At 40.4% G+C, this 20758-nt stretch overlaps 1 protein-coding gene across 1 annotated transcript in view; it reads left to right on the top strand.

The window, feature by feature from the left end:
• hdgfl3 (HDGF like 3) overlaps positions 1-20758 on the top strand; it is a 127568-nt gene that overhangs the window by 46640 nt on the left and 60170 nt on the right. Inside the window, exon 2 of the mRNA XM_059952665.1 lies at positions 15679-15755. Within this exon, the coding sequence (XP_059808648.1) occupies positions 15679-15755 (77 nt within the window). The remainder of the gene's footprint in view (positions 1-15678; positions 15756-20758) is intronic.

Genomic DNA, 20758 nt, shown 5'->3' on the forward strand with positions numbered 1-20758 from the left:
GTATACAGTCAAATTTGGGTGTTTAGCTATATCTTTGAGTTGAGGGTGTGCTTTGTTTTATTGTGAAACCCTATGTCTCTGCCTCTTTAAGTAAGTGTTAAAAAATCTTGTTCGCTATTTGAAGGAACTAATATTACCCTCTTCCGAGAAGTGGCTCTGCCCTTGGACTCTCAGTTTTCTCTGTGGTAATACTTCTTGCGATCGTGTTAACTGTCTCCTCACCCATCTGGTGCAGATTAAAATGCTCAAGAGTTTCATCTGCATTATCAACTGGCACAAATCTAGCTGTAATCAAGCATCACAAATCAGTTTTGCCTTCTGCAAATTTGGTATGAAAGTCCAAAGGGTGGATTAACTGTCCAACGAGCTAATGCCATAGTTTCTAGGCAGGCATCAGCTCTTCATTCAAATGCCTTTTACAGCAGAATTGATGCAGCACAAAATGACTATGCTATTAAACCCATAATTATGAATATGTCTTTCAATAGAATTTCATCCCCATTCCAAATATCTACTTGAAATGATATTGGTACAGAAACAGATGTCATTTCCATAATTGAAAAAGCAATATGAAACTGTCTTTATCATTTATTTTAATTTACAGCTGTAGAAAATGTAGACTTTGTGCATACAGTGTATCTATTAATGCCTGTTGCAGTCTTACCATTATACACTTTTCTGTTTTGTGAATTATGTTCAAAAGTGCTGAAAATGAAAATTTTAATCACATTGTTTTAAGGGTCAAAATTAATTGTCTTTGGCGAGTGCAGCAGAATCGAGTAACTTATTTAAATTGCATTGATTATTTAATAACTATATTATCAAGGCACTTTGAACTATCAGGATAGGGAACCTAAACCAGATGGACCATGATTTTATTCATTAAGCTGTTCCCATAATCTGCAGCAAAATACCCATCTGAAAAAAAAAATGGTGAAGCAGTTCCTTGGGGGATAAACAACAGCACAGTATGCCAAGATCTGGCTGTCTCAAGCTTCTCGTCTTTCCTTGAAGGGGAAGACTCATTGGATCTGTTTAGAAAGCGAAGCTTCAGGATTGGTCCTGCAGGACGTGTGACATGGACTGCATTTCTGGCCATGGTTGATATACCAAGTGCAACATACACTTCTGCTCAGTTGCTTGTTTTTTCACTAAATGACAGCTGCAATCTTTGATTGCCTCCAAATGGAGCTCATTGACAGTGGAGAGGAGGAGCATAAAAAGGATAGCCAGCAACTTATAAATGAGCACCAGTCCAGGCTGCAGTGACAAGTGCAGCAAATAATAATCAGGGGAGTCAGAGTAAACCTCTGACGTGTAATGCATCATGTTATCCTCTCAAGAAGATACCTTGACTTCATGCAGTTGGATATCATAAGAGCATATCCACATTACCTTTCAGGTAACAAAGTAACTCTAGGCACAGATTAGGAGAAGGAAATGGACCTTCAAGAGGCTTTAAAAGTCAAAAGAATATCGAAGGAGAATTCTGGAGGGTAACCGTATGATGACTTGTGGGAGCAGATGCCAGTATTAAGGCGAATACCATTGGAAAGAGTGTACCACAATAACAAACTTATTTTATTTATACTGTATATACAGCATCTCTAATAAAACAACACATCCCAGCATGCTTCTCAGAACTGATACATAACCATTTATTGAAATATAAGTGACATATAAATATAAATATACATATAAATATAAGAAATATTTATTGAAAAATAAGTGACTGGTCACATAAAGCCAGTCAAGATGATACCAATAAATAACACTTCCTCAGGCAACATCTTCCACGTAGTCCACAGAACTGTTAAATTCACTTCTTCTACATCTTTCTTTTTATCTTAAATGTGTTTTTGGAATTGTTAGAGTCTGCTATTTAGTTTGGAGATCAATTGAGTGATCTAGTGCTCTGCTGTCTCCAAGAAAATGCCAGGAGGCGAGAGTGGGCAGCATTGAGGCAAAACTTAGACCACGCGAGCCCATGATCAACTTCATTTCGACAATTAAAACATCCATTAATCACCAATTAGTGTTGCAGAAGATTGAAACATTGACGCAAATGAGAAAGGGGTACCGCAAGGCTCAGTGCTGGGACCCCAGTTGTTTACAATATATATTAATGATTTAGACAAGGGAATTAAATGCAGCATCTCCAAGTTTGCGGATGACACGAAGCTGGGCGGCGGTGTTAGCTGTGAGGAGGATGCTAAGAGGATGCAGGGTGACTTGGATAGGTTAGGTGAGTGGGCAAATTCATGGCAGATGCAATCTAATGTGGATAAATGTGAGGTTATCCACTTTGGTTGCAAGAACAGGAAAACAGATTATTATCTGAACGGTGGCCGATTAGGAAAAGGGGAGATGCAACGAGACCTGGGTGTCATTGTACACCAGTCATTGAAGGTGGGCATGCAGGTACAGCAGGCAGTGAAAAAGGCAAATGGTATGTTGGCATTCATAGCAAAAGGATTTGAGTACAGGAGCAGGGAGGTTCTACTGCAGTTGTACAAGGCCTTGGTGAGACAGCACCTAGAATATTGTGTGCAGTTTTGGTCCCCTAATCTGAGGAAAGACATTCTTGCCATAGAGGGAGTACAGAGAAGGTTCACCAGATTGATTCCTGGGATGGCAGGACTTTCATATGAAGAAAGCCTGGATTGACTAGGCTTATACTCATTGGAAATTAGAAGATTGAGGGGGGATCTTATTGAAACGTATAAAATTCTAAAGGGATTGGACAGGCTGGATGCAGGAAGAATGTTTCCGATGTTGGGGAAGTCCAGAATGAGGGGTCACAGTTTAAGGATAAAGGGGAAGCCTTTTAGGACCGAGATGAGGAAAAACTTCTTCACACAGAGAGTGGTGCATCTGTGGAATTCTCTGCCACAGGAAACAGTTGAGGCCGGTTCATTGGCTATATTTAAGAGGAAGTTAGATATGGCCCTTGTGGCTAAAGGGATCAGGGGGTATGGAGAGAAAGCAGGTACAGGGTTCTGAGTTGGATGATCAGCCATGATCATACTGAATAGTGGTGCAGGCTCGAAGGGCTGAAGGGCCGAATGGCCTACTACTGCATCTATTTTCTATGTTTCTATGTTTCTGTCAACAACCTGTTTCTCGCTCGCTGCTGTGATGGATGTCCCACTGCTAATGGATGAGGTGTCTGTGTGTGAAGGCTTATCATTCGTTGCTCCTGAGGGAAGTTGTCTATGTGTGACGGCCAACCATTCACTGCTCTGCCTCAGGGTTTGAATGGTCTCTCTTTCCCTCGATGCTGTTGAAGGATGTTACTGAAGTTCTGTAATTTATGAATTAGACTCTTTCAGTTTTATGTTTTTTTAATATTCAGTGTTTTTGCCCGTTCTTTCTTGTTGCTGTTTGCACGATTTTTTTCCGGGGGGGACACAGTTTCATGATCATGTTGCCATTCTTTCCTGTTGCTATTTGCTGTGATCTGCTAATTCCTTTGTGGGGGTGGTTGGGGTTTGATGTTCTTGCCATTTGCACGATCCATTTTTTGTGCTGGGCAGGGGATTTGATGTTTTTCTTTGAACTTCCATGATTCGTGGCTATCTGGAGAAGACAAATCTCAGAGTTGTAAGCTGCATACGTAATTTGATAATAAATGAACCTTTGAACCTTTAATGTGTTGATCAAAGAGGCAAGGTTAAGGAGGGGAAAGAGTCAGAAAGTTGAGCTAGAACATTCCAGGCCTTGACTGCTAATGTTTGGCAATAAAATTTGATCAAGGTACCAGTAAACACGAGGGCAAAGATTTCAGAAGATTTTGGAACCAGAGGAGATTAGTGAGATGGGGAAGTGTGAAACCACGGACTATTTGACAACAGGAGTGAGGATGTAAGATTGAAACTTTGTTCAACGAGGAGCCAATACAAGTCAATATGTACAGGATAGCAAGCAGATGCAGTAGAGTTTTGGATAATCTTAACTTTATATAGTTGAAACCCTGGACAGGAGCACAATAATTGTCAAATCAAAAAGTAATAAAGCCCTGGGTTTCTGCAGTAGGTGAACGAGAGGTTGGGCAATCAGACCATCTCTAGAGATGGAAGTAGGTAGTCTTGGCAACGGTGCTGAAATACTGTACCAACTGCAGTTCAGAGTTCAGTATAACACCAAGGTAGTGAACTGTTTAGTTCAATTTCCAACTGGGAGAGGGATGAATTTGGTGACTCCAAATCTGAATTTGTGATAGAACCAAAGAGCATCACTTCAAATGTTCTTGTATTTAGTTTGAGAAAATTTATACACAGTGCTAAAGAGGATTTACAAGAAAATGAATAGATCCCCTGATCTAGATCACGCTGGGTTATTGAAGGAAGTGACAAAGTTGCAGAGGTTATAGGCTTATACAGTATTGAAATCTGTATGGAATTATCTGAACGGTGGCCGATTAGGAAAAGGGGCGATGCAACGAGACCTGAGTGTCATTGTACACCAGTCATTGAAGGTGGGCATGCAGGTACAGCAGGTGGTGAAAAAGGCAAATGGTATGTTGGCATTCATAGCAAATGGATTTGAGTACAGGAGCAGGGAGGTTCTACTGCAGTTGTACAAGGTCTTGGTGAGACCGCACCTAGAATATTGTGTGCAGTTTTGGTCCCCTAATCTGAGGAAAGACATTCTTGCCATAGAGGGAGTACAGAGAAGGTTCACCAAATTGATTCCTGGGATGGCAGGACTTTCATATGAAGAAAGACTGGATCGACTAAGCTTATACTCACTGGAATTTAGAAGATTGAGGGGGGATCTTATTGAAATGTATAAAATTCTAAAGGGATTGGACAGGCTGGATGCAGGAAGATTGTTTCCAATGTTGGGGAGGTCCAGAACGAGGGGTCACAGTTTAAGGATAAAGGGGAAGCCTTTTAGGACCGAGATGAGGAAAAACCTCTTCACACAGAGAGTGGGGAATCTGTGGAATTCTCTGCCACAGGAAACAGTTGAGGCCAGTTCATTGGCTATATTTAAGAGGAAGTTAGATATGGCCCTTGTGGCTAAAGGGATCAGGGGGTATGGAGAGAAAGCAGGTACAGGGTTCTGAGTTGGATGATCAGCCATGATCATACTGAATGGCGGTGCAGGCTTGAAGGGCCGAATGGCCTATTCCTGCACCTATTTTCTATGTTTCTATCATTCTCAATCAGCAGTGGACAGTTCATTTTGCTTGGAATTAGAAAAAAATTATACTATTTTTCTTGTCTGTGAGACCAGCTTTATTTGTTTGTACCTAATAGTGCAACAACCATCAGAAAACGGCCACATTCTTGAACCAGTGCAGTTCTTAAACAGTCTGACAAGTTGTACACAGGAGAGCAGTGGAGGGAGATGGTGGTGAAGGGAGCAGGGTATGATTGGGGTACGTGTGCAAATGGTGCTGTGTATCCAGGTGATGTTGCCAAGAAGTTAGATGTAAATAAGAACCAGGATGGCCTTGTGGGCAGATCCTTGAACAATACTGGAATTAGTGATAGGAGTCTGATCTCATACTGAAGAATGCCGCTCTCTATTTTTGCATGAAATTATTGCGTAACATGATGATTACTTAACCCCCTTGAAGTTCTTCAACCATTCCTCTTGTATGCATAGATTACAGGACAATGGGAAGTTAAATCATTGCAATTGGTTCTTGGTGTAGGTTTGAAAGGAAGTAGAGGAAGATGCAAATTCAAAACCAGGTTTGGGCAACCCTCAGAGGCTTTGCTCTAGTCTAGAAGAACGGAAGAGGCAGTAGAGGAAGCAGTCCATAATGTCTCAGTCTTGGTGACACTGGCATTTTGGATGGACTTGATAGTGAAAGAGATCATGATGAGTTGCAGAAGTTTACTTGCAGTGAAGAAATTTGTTGTATTTACATTCCAGCACGACCCTGGAGCAGTTTAGGGACAGAAGGGTAATCGTGAAAGAATATGGCAAAGAGTAAGCAAACTAAGGTAAATTGCAAAGTTAGATTAGACTGTTTGACAGTGGAAGAGCAATGATATATTAAGAAAAATGCAGACATTTTCAGCAGCTAAATTCTGTTGTGTGAAAGCGCCACATAATAATTATTACACTTTGGCAAAGAAAGGCTAGTGTTAGAGAAAGAAACTTATAATGTTTCAATGAAAAATAGTAAACCAAGGATTGCAAGGATCTATGAGGAAAGGCAGGTAGATGGAGCTGAGCCCAGGCCAGATCATCCAAGATCTTGTTGAATGGCGGAGCAGGCTCGACAGATCAGATAGCCTACTCCTCCTATTCCTTATGTTTTTAGTGATTTAAAAATAAAAGAATGACTGAAGTGAAATTGATTTGGAGAGAGGATGGGTTAATGGACAGAACTAAAAAAAAAGCAGAAATGAAGGACCATTTACTTTCTGGCAGGATCGAGAATTGTGTTTTAGATCCTTACAATCTGTAGGACTGACTTAAAAAAGGGAACAACTGTACTGTCTCCAACTTTACTGATAATGCAAAGCTCTGCTAAAACTAATCAGTGAGAAATGTGAAATATAAAAGTGAGATATATAAACAAGTAGGTAGCTAAATGAAAGGGGACGGATGTGGCAGGTGAGGTGTGATGTTGGTAAATGTGAGATTATTCACTTCAGTAGAAAGCAAGAAAATGTTCTTTTTAAAAGGGGAGTATCATGTAAATGTTTAAATTTTTGTGGAAAAAATCAGCAAATGCTGGAAGTCCAAAATAAAACAAAAAAAAATTGGAATTAGACAATGAGTCAGACAGCATCTTTGGAAAGAACAAAAGGATAAATAATCTAATTTACCATTTTGATCTTTCCAAATAATCCAATAAGGGTAAATGTCAGAATTTAACTGTTGACATTCAGAGAGGTGTCGCCTTGCAAATAGAGGAGGTTAGCATGCAGGTGCAGCAAGCAATTAGAAAAAATATACATCATATTAGATTTTACACAGGCGTTTGTAGTGCAATTGTAAAGAAACCTTGCTACACATGTACGGGGCTTTGTTCAGAGTTTAGTTTCCTTATCTTGAGAAAATTGTTTCTTGTGATGTGGTATATCAATATCTGGGATGAAGAGGATACCCATTGAGGAAGGGATGAGAGGAATAGACCCATATTTTCTATACGTTAAGAAAAATTCTAAATTGTTTAATCGAAGCATAGGGTTCCAAAGGAGCTCGATGGTCTGAATAGTGAAAGGGAGTTTTCGTATGTCTGGAGAATCTAGAGTCTACCCATGAAAACTGAGAGAGGCACAAATTCGATTGGGCATCATTGAAAGTCATGGAGCAAGTGAACATGCGGCATATGAAAGAGTTCCTAGAAGTGTGATTTTTTCCACAAACAATTTTGTAAACAAACACATTGACCTCGATCCTATTTTTGACCCAATCCTATTTTTGAGGCAATCTGGGCAAAATTCCAGACCACAATGCACAAAGTTCGCTACACACAGCCAATCAGCGATGAGGCTTCTTCCCCACATCACAATAGAGTTTCTGCAATGATGTCAATCAGCTGATTGAAATGTGTATAAAGGCCAATCTTTTGGAGGACACACCACAATCCACAACACACTGACGATGTTTCCTCACAAGGTGACAAAACGTTTGCAAGTAAATTGGCAAGGACAGAGAATAACTCGCCCAACAATCTAGACTCATGCAACATAGCTTTGAGACAAGTATCAATGATTAAGGGTTAATGTCAGGAGAAATTTCTTCACTCAGAGAACCTAGATTCTCAGTTGTACACATATAGGAAGTAAGTTGATTAGTCTTTAAAACACAGGTTAATTGACATTGGGGCCAGGAAAGTGTAAGTGGTAGATCAGCCATAACACGTTGAGAAGTGGAACTATCTCATAGGAGGTTGAGGAGGGGCTTATTGTCCATTCCTATTTTTGGTTTCTTATGTAAGAGCAGAAACTGAATGCTTCAGTGATCTCTGATAATGATAAAAGACTAAACTTTTTTTTACCATATTTGTTCAAATATGCTCTGACAATGAAGGAAGAAAGATGAAGACTGTGATACGGAAATTAGGATGGGAGGAATTATTGAATTTAACAGAGACTGGGACATCAAAACTGCACTTAAGGATGTGGAAAGAGAAGAGTCAGGAAGTGTTGAAATGACCTGAAACATTTACTTACACATTTTCTTTCTTCATAGTTGCTTCCAGATTGGCTGAGTATTTCAAACATAGTTTGGTTTCTATTTTGATTTTGACTGTCCTTCCTTTAAACAAAGGTAGAATTAGGCTAATTGGCACATTGAGTCTGCCACGCCATTTGAGCATGGCTGATTTATTTTTCCTCTCAACCCCATTCTCCTGCTGTCTCCCAGATTCCTTTGATGCCCTTGCTCATCAAGAAACTATTAACCTCCATCAAATATACACAATGATTTGGCCTGTACAGTTATCTATAATGATTAATTTCACAGATTCTCACCTGCTGGCAACAGAAATTCCTCCTGATCTCTGTTTTAAAGGAATGTCCTTTTGTGGCACCTGGTTCCAGGCTGTCCCACTAATGGAAAACATCCTCATTCTATTCACCCCTTTCAACATTCAATAGGTTTCAAGGAAATCTCCCTCATTCTTCTGCATTCCAGCAAATCCAAGCCCAGAGCCATCAGATTCTCCTTGTACATTAACCCTTTCATTCTCATAAACCTCTGAACCCTCTGCAGTGTCAGCACATCCTTCCTTGGATATTGTGCCCAAAACTACTCACAATATTCCAAATGTGGTCTGATCAATGCCTTATATAAAGTCTCAGCATTGCATACATTATATATTTTGTATTCTAGAAATGTAAGCTAACATTGCATTTTCCTTTCTTATTATTGACTCAACTGCAATTTAACCTCTATGGAATCCTGCATGAGAACTCCAACTCCCTTTGCAACTCTGATTTCTGAATTCAGTCTCTGTTTAAAAGTCTTTGCCTTTATTCTTTCTACCAAAGTGCATAACCACACTCCCCTCCACCGCATTCCATCTGCCAGTTCTCTTCCCATTCTCCTAATCTGTCCAAGCTCTTCTGCAATCTCCCAGCTTCTTCTGCCCCGTCAACCCTTCTTTGTATTATCCACAGACTTGGCCACAACATTATCAATTCTGTCATCTAGATCATTAACATATAATGTGAAAAGTAGCAGACCAACAGCAACTCCTGCAGAGCAGCGCAAGTCACCAAACAGAAAAGTTCCCCTTTATTCCCCTTCTTTGCCTTCTACCAGTCAGTCAATCTTCTGTCCCTGCTAGTAACTTTGTGCTGATCTTGTAAATGTCACAATTTAACTGTTGACATTCAGAGAGGTGTCCCCTTGCAAATAGATAGAGGAGGTTAGCATGCAGGTGCAGCAAGCAGTTAGAAAATATACATCATATTAGATTTCACACAGAGAAGTTTGTAGTGCAATTGTAAAGAAACCTTGCTACACCTGTAACTCATGTGTGGCACCTTGTCAAAGGCCTTCTGAAAATTCAAGTAAACCATCCACTGATTCTCCTTTGTCTATCCTGCCTGTTATTTCCTGAAAGAATTCCAGCAGAATGTTGATGGGCATCATATGACCAATCTGATGATGAATTGCACTTGAATTGTACATTCACACAATGCAGTCGTCCAAGTGCTGGAAGATGGGATCAATAATGCTGTGTGCCCTCTGGTCAGTGTAGATATGTTGGGCCCAATGGCTTTATCACTCCATAACCAACATTGATTGTTTTCCTTTAATTAAACTTGAACTTCATGGATGCTGGGTCCCTTTAGTTAAGAGTTAACTGCCTTGCTGAGGTTCTGGAGTTGTAGATAAACATGATGGGGTGAGAATTGAAAACTTCCTTCCTTTAAAGACATTAAAAAGCCATCTGGGATTTTATGATAGTTCAGTAGTTATGTGGCTGTCACTACTGATGCCAATTTTTAAATTCCAGATTTATTTAATTAGCTGAATTTAAAATCTCTAGTAGACATTTGCAGCTGGATGGCTAATCCAGTTGCATATTCAAAACGGTCCGTGTTGCTGTTTATTATTTTTTAATAGTCTGTGTATTTTTGCCTGCTTTAAGCTATTGCATAATGTTGCTAGTTAACTGTAACTATATATCTGAATCATGCTGTATAGCATGATATTTATGGAATGTTCACCATTTTGGTTACTTGGTTGTCAATCTTTGATGTGAATACTTGTGGTTACTATTCACTATCCTAGAAGAGAAGTACTAAGAATGGATATAAGGTTTCAAAGCTTTTCATTGCCCAGATTATCTAAAATTACCATCTTCACCTTTCTCAAGACTTATAATGTGAAAATATCTTGCTTTTGGTTTGGAATACTGTTTGCAACTTATGATGAAATCTTGTACTAGTACACTATTTGAGTGTCTGCCTTCTTGGGCTAATATTGAAGATCTCGCATCATTTTCAAAATGAGAGGGTGTTCCCCACTAAACTCCTCCCCCCCCCCCCCACCCACAACAGTGTGCTAGACAAAATAAATCTATGAGCAAACACTTAGAACTGCAGCATTTCAAAGGGATTGCTCACCACTATCTTCTCAAAGGCAAATGGAATACACAATAGATGCTGGCATAGGCTGCAATGTCAATATCCTGAAAAATGATTTAAAAATACAGAGATGAAGAAGCACATTAGCTGCGGATGCTGGGAATCTGAAACATAAACAGAAGGTCAGATGGCAAAGAGAACAAATATTTCACATCAATGAATTTCAAAGCAGTTAATCTGCTCTTTAGTCTGAGAGCAATTCATAAGAGCCTACTGTACTTTTTTCTGATAAATTTAGTTAAAATACTAATTGCTGACAAACTTCCAATATCCATCATTAATTGCCCCTGGTGTTGAGCTGCTGTTTTGAAGCAATGTTAGAACATAGAATATAGACTAGTACAGCACATTATAGGCCCTTCGGCCCACAATGTTGTGCCAACCCTCAAACCCTACCTCCCATATAACCCCCCACCTTAAATTCCTCCCTATACCTGTCTAGTAGTCTCTTAAACTTCACTAGTGTATCTGCCTCCACCACTGACTCAGGCAGTGCATTCCATGCACCAACCACTCTGAGTGAAAAACCTTCCTCTAATATCCCCCTTGAACTTCCCTCCCCTTATCTTAAAGCCATGTCCTCTTGTACTGAGCAGTGGTGCCCTGGGGAAGAGGCGCTGGCTGTCCACTCTGTCTATTCCTCTTAATATCTTGTACACCTCTATTATGTCTCCTCTCATCCTCCTTCTCTCCAAAGAGTAAAGCCCTAGCTCCCTTAATCTCTGATCATAATGCATACTCTCTAAACCAGGCAGCATTCTGGTAAATCTCCTCTGTACCCTTTCCAATGCTTCCACATCCTTCCTATAGTGAGGTGACCAGAACTGGACACAGTACTCCAAGTACTCCAAGTGTAGCCTAACTAGAGTTGAAGGCATAACCCCCCCCCCCCCCCCCCACCCCCACCGAGATATTGAGGAGTTCTAGGATTTAGGTGTATTGCTGACGAAGGAATAGTGAATTAATCCCAGTCTGGATGTTGTACGTCTTGGAAAGGAAACTGCTGATGATGATTTGCTTCTGCTATCTTTGACCTTGGTCATAGGGGTCACAGGTTTGGAAGGCTCTTTTGGAGAAACTTTGGAGAAGTTATGAAGAAATCATGCACAACAACCATATTGATTTAGTGGAGGAGGCAGGGAATGTTTAAGGTGATGGATGGGGTGGCAAGCAACTGTTTTGTCCTGTAAGATATCAAGATATTGATTTAAAACTGCAATCATGTAGGCTATTACGTACATTATATTTGATCATACTCTTGCCTTGTGCCTCGCAAATTGTCAAAAAGCATTTACATACCAGGAGGTGAGTAACTCACCACAGGTTTCCTGCTCATGTAACCACAGTACTTATGTCGCTGGGTTAATTAAGTTCACGATCCCTTCCTTGGTGTTAGGGTGGGGATCTCAGTGCAAATGTTGGTAAAAGTCAAGAGCTGGCGCTTCAATAGTCTCTTGCTACAGATGGTCATTGTGTGGTGTGAAGGTTGATTCCATTTCATTGGCATGCTTGGATGTTTGCAAGGTCTTGTTTTTAAATTGGTTCATTGCCTTCGGGGTTTCAAATGGACTTGAACCCCTGACTAATGGTGGAAGGAAGATCATTGAGGAAGTATTCAAGGACCATTGCAAATGTTTGAAAATTGTTTGCAGTGTTGTTTTGGTTTTCCCTGAACTTAAAGAAGTAAATAATAAATATTTTCTGGTATCAGTATATAAATGTGTTTCTGATCAGTTTATGCTCACTGTAAAGTTTTCATTCAGAGAAGGATTGAAATAAGGTATTTTGCATTTGAATATTTACCCTCTCAATGCAATACATATCCTATTAGGAACAGAATTTAATCCATGGATGCCAGCAAACAAAAATCCTATTTAATGCTGATAAGGCTTAAGAATTGCTTAAATTTATTAAACCATAATTTTCTCTGAAGTCAAAATCGAATTTATTCTTGTATCTACAAATACACAGGTGCAATGAAAACTTATTTGCAGCAGCACCACAGGCATATGGAATAATATAAGCAGTATTTGCAAGAAAAACATGAACTAACCGTACACAATATTTACAAAAAGAATTAAGAACAAAGAAGTAAATAAATTCACTGAAGCTATTCACTGATTTTCTTAATTAGTTGCATAAATGCAATCTGATAGCCTCGTTGCATTTATATCTAATTTTCTACTAAATTATATACACTGAGGAAGGTTGAGAACTCATGTGTGATATATTGTTTAACCTTGAGATGAATGGTATTGTAGATGGGCTTAATTGTGCTTCAGCACAGCAATCGGAAGCAATGACAAGTTATATTTTCCCAGTGTATTTTTAGAATTCCAGTTAGAACTATATGTATAGACTATTTTGAAATGGCTTGAGTTTTCAGTATTCATACTTTTGACTGGAGAAAGCTTCAAACTGTTGTGTCACTAATTGAAATGTACCTGGGAGCTATAGAGTGGCACAGCTGAGAGAAAACAGGTTTGCCCTTTAGGCTATTAAGTAATTCAGTGCAGGATTAGGCCAAGCAGCCTCTTGAGATTGCTTTGCCATTCATAAAGATCGTGAATGGTCTTCTACCTTCCCACTGTTTTCTAGTCTTGTCTCTATATCTCTCAATTTCTTTAATGTCCAGAAAGCTATTGTTGTCAATGAATTCAGCAATCGAGCCCCCATGACCCTCTGCATTAGAGAATTCCAGGGGTTTTCCACCACCTGAGTGAAGAAGTTTCTCCTCATCTCAGACCTGAATTATTTATCCCCTTTTCTGAAACTCTTCTTCCTAGTGCTAGGCCGAGGAGGCATTCTCCCTGTATCCAGCTTATCAAGCCCTTTATGTATTTTGTACATTTTGATGGGATCTTGTTTTAGTCTTCTAAACTCTAAAGAACACTATTCCAGCATACTCAATCTTCCCACATATGTTACAACCACCATTCCTAGAACCAATCTCCCTGCACTTTGTCTCTGGCAAGGCCATAACTTCTTAGCCAAATAGAACATAACATCACAATATTCCAGCTGCTGTCTCAATGACATAATTGCACCAGCCTTCTTACTTCTGTGTTCACCTGCAATTCAGAAATTGTGTACAAGCACTCCTGTTAACAGATTGACAATGAATATGTACAGTTTGTTGTGTCTGAGGTAGAAGTGTGGAGCTTCTTGCTCAATAGTAATTAATCAGAAATATTCTTGCTTCCTTCTCCGTCATGAATCTTGTTTTGTCTTCAAAGGGCTGGATTTTGACTTTTTGTGATTGTCTTTGGACTGTGTCACAAACCGACCTCCATTGCTGTCTCCAGCCACTGACAAAACATCGCAGTGCCAATGTCCTCTTTGACTCTGATCTGAGCCAATCATCGAGATTACATACGTCCATCTCAGTAATGTCGTTTATTTCTCTCCATGCCTTTGTAACCTGTTGTAGAAAATCATGCTTTTAATAAATCCCAACGTGGACTGACAAAATCTGTGCTCAGCCAGCCTGCTTGCACCTTGCAGCATCTATGAAGCTCAGCTCAACTGAATCTCTGCTGCCTATACTTTAATTTATACCAAATCCCATTCACCCGCCACCTTTGCAGATCTACATTGACTTCTGCTCATCTTATATTTATTTGGCATCTTGACAGTGAGCTTTCCTTTCTCTGCAACTTCCTCAGTCCTTCAGCCCTGTGGGGTTTCTGCACTCATGTCTGTGCGCATCCCAACTTCCACTTGCAATTAGTGTTCAGATGCCTTGGCACTTATCTCTGGAATTGACTTTCCTTCTGGTCTCATCTTTTTGTAGTTGAATCCTAGTGATTTTCTCCCCCTGCAAAGTGCCTTGGGATATATTTATTTATAGATTGATTGATTTTACTTGGATATACAGCATGAAAGAGGGCCCCTTTGGCCCTTCGAGCCCCCTGCCCAGGAACCCACTGGTTTAACCCTCGCCTAATCATGTGATCATTTACAAAGACCAGTTAACCTCCTAACCGGTATCTCTCAGGACTGTGTGAGGAAACTGGAGCACCCAAAGGAAACTTGTGGACACATGAGAAGGAACGTAGAAACTTGAATATGGAGAACGCTGGAAATGAACTCTGAGCTATAGTAGTGTTGTGCTAACTGCTACGCTACCATGGCGCCCCAGATTAAATGCTCTCAATAAATACAAGCAAATGGATAGAGGGAGGAGAATTGCCTTAGTGATGAAGGATTAAGTCACATAATTCAATGCTATGATGGATGGGAAACAACCAGGGAACTTTAAGTAAAAGGAATAAACTCTCATGTCGGTTGTGTATTTGATCCTGCAATTTTTAGCGGGACGGTTGTGCAAAAAACAGAAATAGCAAAGAATGCAGCAAAATATGAATGTTTTTAACTTTCATATATAATGCCATTAGCAAATAATCTCTTGCCTTGAAAAGTGATAAATTAATGGGGTAACACCCACAAAATGCTGCAGGAACACAGCAGGTCTACAGAAATGAATGAACAGTCGATGTCTCAGGCCGAGGCCCTCCATCTGGTCTGGGAAGGAAGGAGAAAGATGCCAGAGTAACAGTATGGGCAGAGGGGAGGGGGGACAAGGTAGACGGTGATAGGTGAAGCCAGGGCAGAATGAAATGGGAATCTAAGAGTTGAAAGGTGGAAAAGGCAAAAGGCTGGAGAAGAAGGAATGTGATAGGAGATGAGAATGGAAGAAAGGGAAAGGGGAGGTCATGAGCGGAGATGATAGGCAAAAAGTGAGGAAAATAAGTAAGAGGTCAGAGTGGGGGATTGAAGAATAGGGAAGGGGTGAGGGAAACTAAATTACTGGAAGTTGGCGAAATCAGTGTTTGAATGCTCTGCTGGTGACTGCACTATTTCCTTTGGGTAGTTTCCTCCCCCATTTCAAAGATGTTTAGGTTGATAAGTTAATTGACTCCAAATCCTTTGGCCATCTGGGGAGTAACGTTGATGGGAATATTGGAAGAATATGTTATAGGGAAAATTAGGAGAAATGGGATTGCCCTGTGAGCAGGCACAGACTTGATAGGCCAAATGGCCTTATTCTCACATCATCTACTGAAGCTTCCATTTGTGGTGACACCCTTCTCTTTTTTAACAGATTGACGAGCTTCCGGAGGGAGCTGTGAAACCACCAGCAAATAAATATCCTATTTTCTTCTTTGGAACTCATGAGACGTAAGTATGCTCAAAGAATAAAAGATGGAAATGGTCAGAGCTATTTATTTGGTTAGAGAAAAAGTATATTGTTACAAATCTGAATCTGAGATTTCTGAAAATAGATCTGATAGAAATCTTTTTGAAGAAATTCCAGCCAGATATTTACCTTAAAACTAAAAAGGTTTGTATTTTTAAAAATATCTGTTAAGTCAAGACAAGCTATTTTCCCAAATAGCTATGGTAGATGGTCCAGAGATGCTGCTAATGGATAATAATTGTTTGAGCTTATTGTAAGTTTCAGGACGTGTCATTTACTGCCTATTTACAGCCATCAGGGGGAATTTCACATTCATGTATTTCACACATGAATGCACTCTTTAACTTTATCGTTTACCAGATATGGGCAAAGGAAGATATATTCCCTTTTCCTAATTTCTCTTGAGAAAATGATGGCGATCTACCTACTTGAACTACTGCAGTCTCTCTGGTAAATGGTCCTTCCACAGTGTTGGATAGGGAATTCCATCAGTTTGAAAACTAACTCGGAGTAAAGAGATCACTTACAGGTTGGCAGGGGCATACTACCAAGATGCTATATGATTCACTACTTGTATCAGAGGCTTTACATCTAAAATCAAATCACATTTGATTCACGATCAAGAGGAAGCAATTAAACCTTCTCTTGTGGGAGATGATTAATGCCTGGCATTGTGGGGCCCTAAAGTTATGTACAAAAAAAGGAAAGGCTGGTACCTGGGAAAAGTAAGTAATCGTCATGTTGAGTGGTGGGGCAAGCTTGAAGACATGCAACCCCCTGCGCTTATTTTTTGTGTTTTAAGTTCTACGCTACACTATCATTGAAGATGTTGAATTTTTTGGAGCTGCCTCTTCCTATCAGCTGCTGTGAAGTAGAAGAATTGTACACACAAGTACACTTTCAGATTAAACAGAAGCATATTTGATCAATTGATCTTTTAACTGCAGGAAGAAGAAGGACCCAGTCACCTCTTAGGTGGGCGCACACGCATATTTTCACTGATTGGATAAGGCATGTATTTTTATAAACATTATGGAGAGTTACAATATGTTCAGTTGTCAACTTTTAGTCAAGCAAGATCAGCTATTATCCTTTCTTTGAAGACTCCTGCGTTCTGGTTCCATAGCACATCATCAGTCTGTGCTAGATCATCAACCACATCTCCTTAAAAGCCCATCTGTGATCAATAGGCCTGCTATTCCTAATTGTTTCCCTCTGATGACCATTTACTTCCAACAAAGATTTTCCCTCCTTGCTTCTCTGCAGAAGTTACTTGCCTCAGGAACAAATCTTTGCCCATTTTAAAAAGCTAGTCTTTTGCTGTGGGAATACAAAAACAAGTAAGCGAGACCTGTGTAGATTTCTTTAAAAACCATTATATAAATTTATCGAATTAGAGATATCAGAATCAGATTTAACATCACCGACATATGTCGTGAAATTTGTTAACTTTGCAGCAGCAGTACAATGCAATACATGATAATAGAGGGAAAAACTGTGAATTACAGTAAATATATGCATATTAAATAGTTAAGTTAAATCACTAGTGCAAAAAATAGGAAATTAAAAAGAGTAGTGAGGTAGTGTTCATAAGTTCAATGTCCATTCAAAGATTGGATGGCAGAACGGAAGAAGCTGTTCCTGAATTGCTGTGTGTGTGCCTTCAGGTTTCTGTACCTCCTTCCTGATAATAGGAAGGAGAAGAGGGAATGTCTTGGGTTGAGACATTGGGTGGGGGCGGGGGTGGGGGGGGGGTCCTTAATGATGGAGGCCGCTTTTCTGAGGTATCCGCTCCTTGAAGAGGTTATTGTCCATTACGGAGCTGACCTAGTTTGCAACTATCTGCAGCTTATTTCAATCCTATAAAACAGCCCCCACCCCCCACCCCCACATCAAACGGTGATGCAGTTAGAATGCTCTCCACGGTACATTGGCAGAAGTTTGCGAGTGTTTTTGGTGACCTACCAATTCTCCTCAAACTCATAAAGACACAACAGAAACTGGGCCTTGGGCCCCACCAAATTTATGCTGACCATCAACTGCCCATTTAAACTATTACTACATTAAGCTCCCCTTTTACTCTCTCCATTTTCTCTTTGACTTCTCCCGATTCTACCACTCATTTGAGGCAATTTACAGTAGTCAATTTAACTATCAACCTCAGAACCAGAATCAAGTTTATTATCACCAGCATGTGATGTGAAATTTGTTAACTTGGTAGCAGCGGTTTAATGCAATACATAATATAGAAGAAAAGAAAATAATAATTATAATAAATAGATCTTATTCTGTATATTGAATAGATTAAAAATCATGCAAAAAAAAGAGAAATACTATATATTTTTAAAAAAGTGAGGTAGTGTCCAAGGGTACAATGTCTGTTTAGGAATCAGATGGCAAGGGGGAAGAAACTGTTCCTGAATCACTGAGTGTGTGCCTTCAGACTTCTGTACCTCCTACCTGATGGTAACAGTGAGAAAAGAGCATGCCTTGGGTGCTGGAGGTCCTTAATAATGGACTCTGCCTTTCTGAGACACCGCTCCTTGAAGATATCTTCAGTACTTTGTAGGCTAGTACCCAAGATGGAGCTGACTAAATTTATAACTTTCTGCTGCTGGTTTTGGTCCTGTGCAGAAGTTCCTCCATACCAGACAGTGATGCAGCCGGCCAGAATGCTTTCCACGGTACATCTGTGTATTTGTTGACATACCACATCTTTTCAAGCTCCTAATAACATAGCCGCTGTCTTACCTTCTTATCTGCATCAATATGTTGGGACCAGGTTAGATCCTCAGAGATCCTGACACCCAGGAACTGAAACTTCTCACTCTCTCCACTTCTGATCCCTCTATGAGGATTGGTATGTGTTCCTTCCTGAAGTCTACAGTCAGCTGTTTCGTCTTACTGATGTTGAGTGCCAGGTTGTTGCTGCGGCACCACTCCACTAGTTGGCATATCTCACTCCTGTACACCCTCTCGTCACCATCTGAGATTCTACCAACAATGGTTGTATCATCAGGAAATTTATAGATGGTATTTGAGCTATGCCTAGTCACACAGTCATGGGTATTTGGAGAGTAGAGTAGTGGGCTAAGCACACACGCCTGAGGTTGATCGTCAGTGAGGAGGAGATGTCAACACCAATCTGCACAGATTCTGTTCTTCCGGTTAGGAACTCGAGGATCCGATTGCAGAGGGAGGTACAGAGGCCCAGGTTCTGCAACTTCTCATTCAGGATTGTGGAAATGACGGTAACAAATGCTGAACTATTGTCGATGAGCAGCATCCCGACGTAGGTGTTTGTGTTGTGTTGTCCAGGTGGTCTAAAGCCATGTGGAGAGATATTGAGATTGCCGTTGACCTATTGTGATGATAGGCAAATTGCAATGGGTCCAGGTCCTTGCTGAGGTAGGAGTTCAGTCTAGTCATGACCAACCTCTCAAAGCATTTCATCACTGTAGATATGAGTGCTACCAGTTGGTATTCATTAAGGCAACTCACATTGTTCTTCTTAGGCACTGGTATAATTGTTGCCTTTTTGAAGCAAGTGGGAACTTCCGCCCATAGCTGTGAGTGGTTGAAAATGTCCTTGAATACTTCCACCAGTTGGTTGGCACAGGTTTTCAGAGCCTGATCAGGCACTCCATCGGGACCTTCTACCTGTCTTTAAAGACATCCTAACAATGGCCTCTGAGACAGATATCACAGGGTCATCAGGTGCAGCAGGGGTCTTCACAGCTGTACTTGTATTCCCCTTTCAAAGTGGGCATAGAAGGCTTTGAGTTCACCTGGTGGTGAAGCATCGCTGCCATTCACGCTATTGGGTTTTGCTTTGTAGGAAGTAATGTCTTGCAAGCCCAGCCAGAGTTGTCGTGCATGCAATGTCGCCTCCAACCTCGTTCAAAATTGTTTGCCTCCAACCTGCTTGTCTTTGTGATGTGGGAGGAAACAGGGACAATCTAAGAATCAAAGAGAGGACGATGTATAGGCGGGACATCGTGGGCTTGAATTTGCAAAGAAAAATGGTTAAATACTTCTAAATTCAGTCACCAGAATAATTCGTCTTCATCAATGCAATACCTGCAAAACCTTTCACTGGATTGTCTTAGATTATTAATAATTAGAATTAGGAGATGGGACAGAATATGTTACAATTTATTATCTTGATGACATTGTAAGGTAATATAACGGGTGACTGATGATATATATTGTTCATAATAGCAACTGTTCCACATAATTCACAAACACCATCATTGAGTTGTTCTGTTCACTTTAAATGATGGTGTCTGATGTAATGATGTCAGTGTAAGGTGAATACTTTTATTTTCTTCATGATGTAAAGTTCTGCAGCTTTTGTTAAGCACATAAAACTGATCTCGCATATTTTATTCACAAAATCTTACATTGTCGACCCTGACTCTCTTGGACCAACGCAGTAGTTTTGAAGCTGCTGGAGTTTTAGGAGCAGTCCAGTACTGTGTGGTTTGCCCAAATGGAGGCCCAGTTCATGCTGCGAGAAATTGCTGCAGATGGTACCAAATTTGACTATGTCGCAGCATCACTAAGTCATTCCTCTGCAGACAGAGTGGAGTCTACAAGAAGACCTGCTTGCATGTGATAAATATTGAAAACTACCTTTCCGACTGTCTGAGTTGCTCTTCTTGCCCAGCCTGGGTGACGCTAAAGGCCAATTTATACTCCTGCGTCAAATCTACGTCGTAGGGTACACGGCTACGCCGTACCTACGCCATAGCCTGATGCGCACCTCCCCAAAAATGTAACTATGCGTCATGGCGATGCAGACCACAACAACTGTGATTGGTCCGCTTGGTAGCATCGCATTTCCTCCTACGCATTTCCGGTTGCTTCTTCTCGTCAAATGGTCAAATCTACCTGCCAACATCTGAAAATATTTAAAATTCATTTCCTCGTCCATGCCTCTCAGTGGCCGGACAAGCGCAGAAAATTCACCCTCCTTCTACCT

This window comes from Hypanus sabinus, chromosome 28 (genome assembly GCF_030144855.1).
Source record: "Hypanus sabinus isolate sHypSab1 chromosome 28, sHypSab1.hap1, whole genome shotgun sequence".
Lineage (NCBI taxonomy): Eukaryota > Metazoa > Chordata > Chondrichthyes > Myliobatiformes > Dasyatidae > Hypanus > Hypanus sabinus.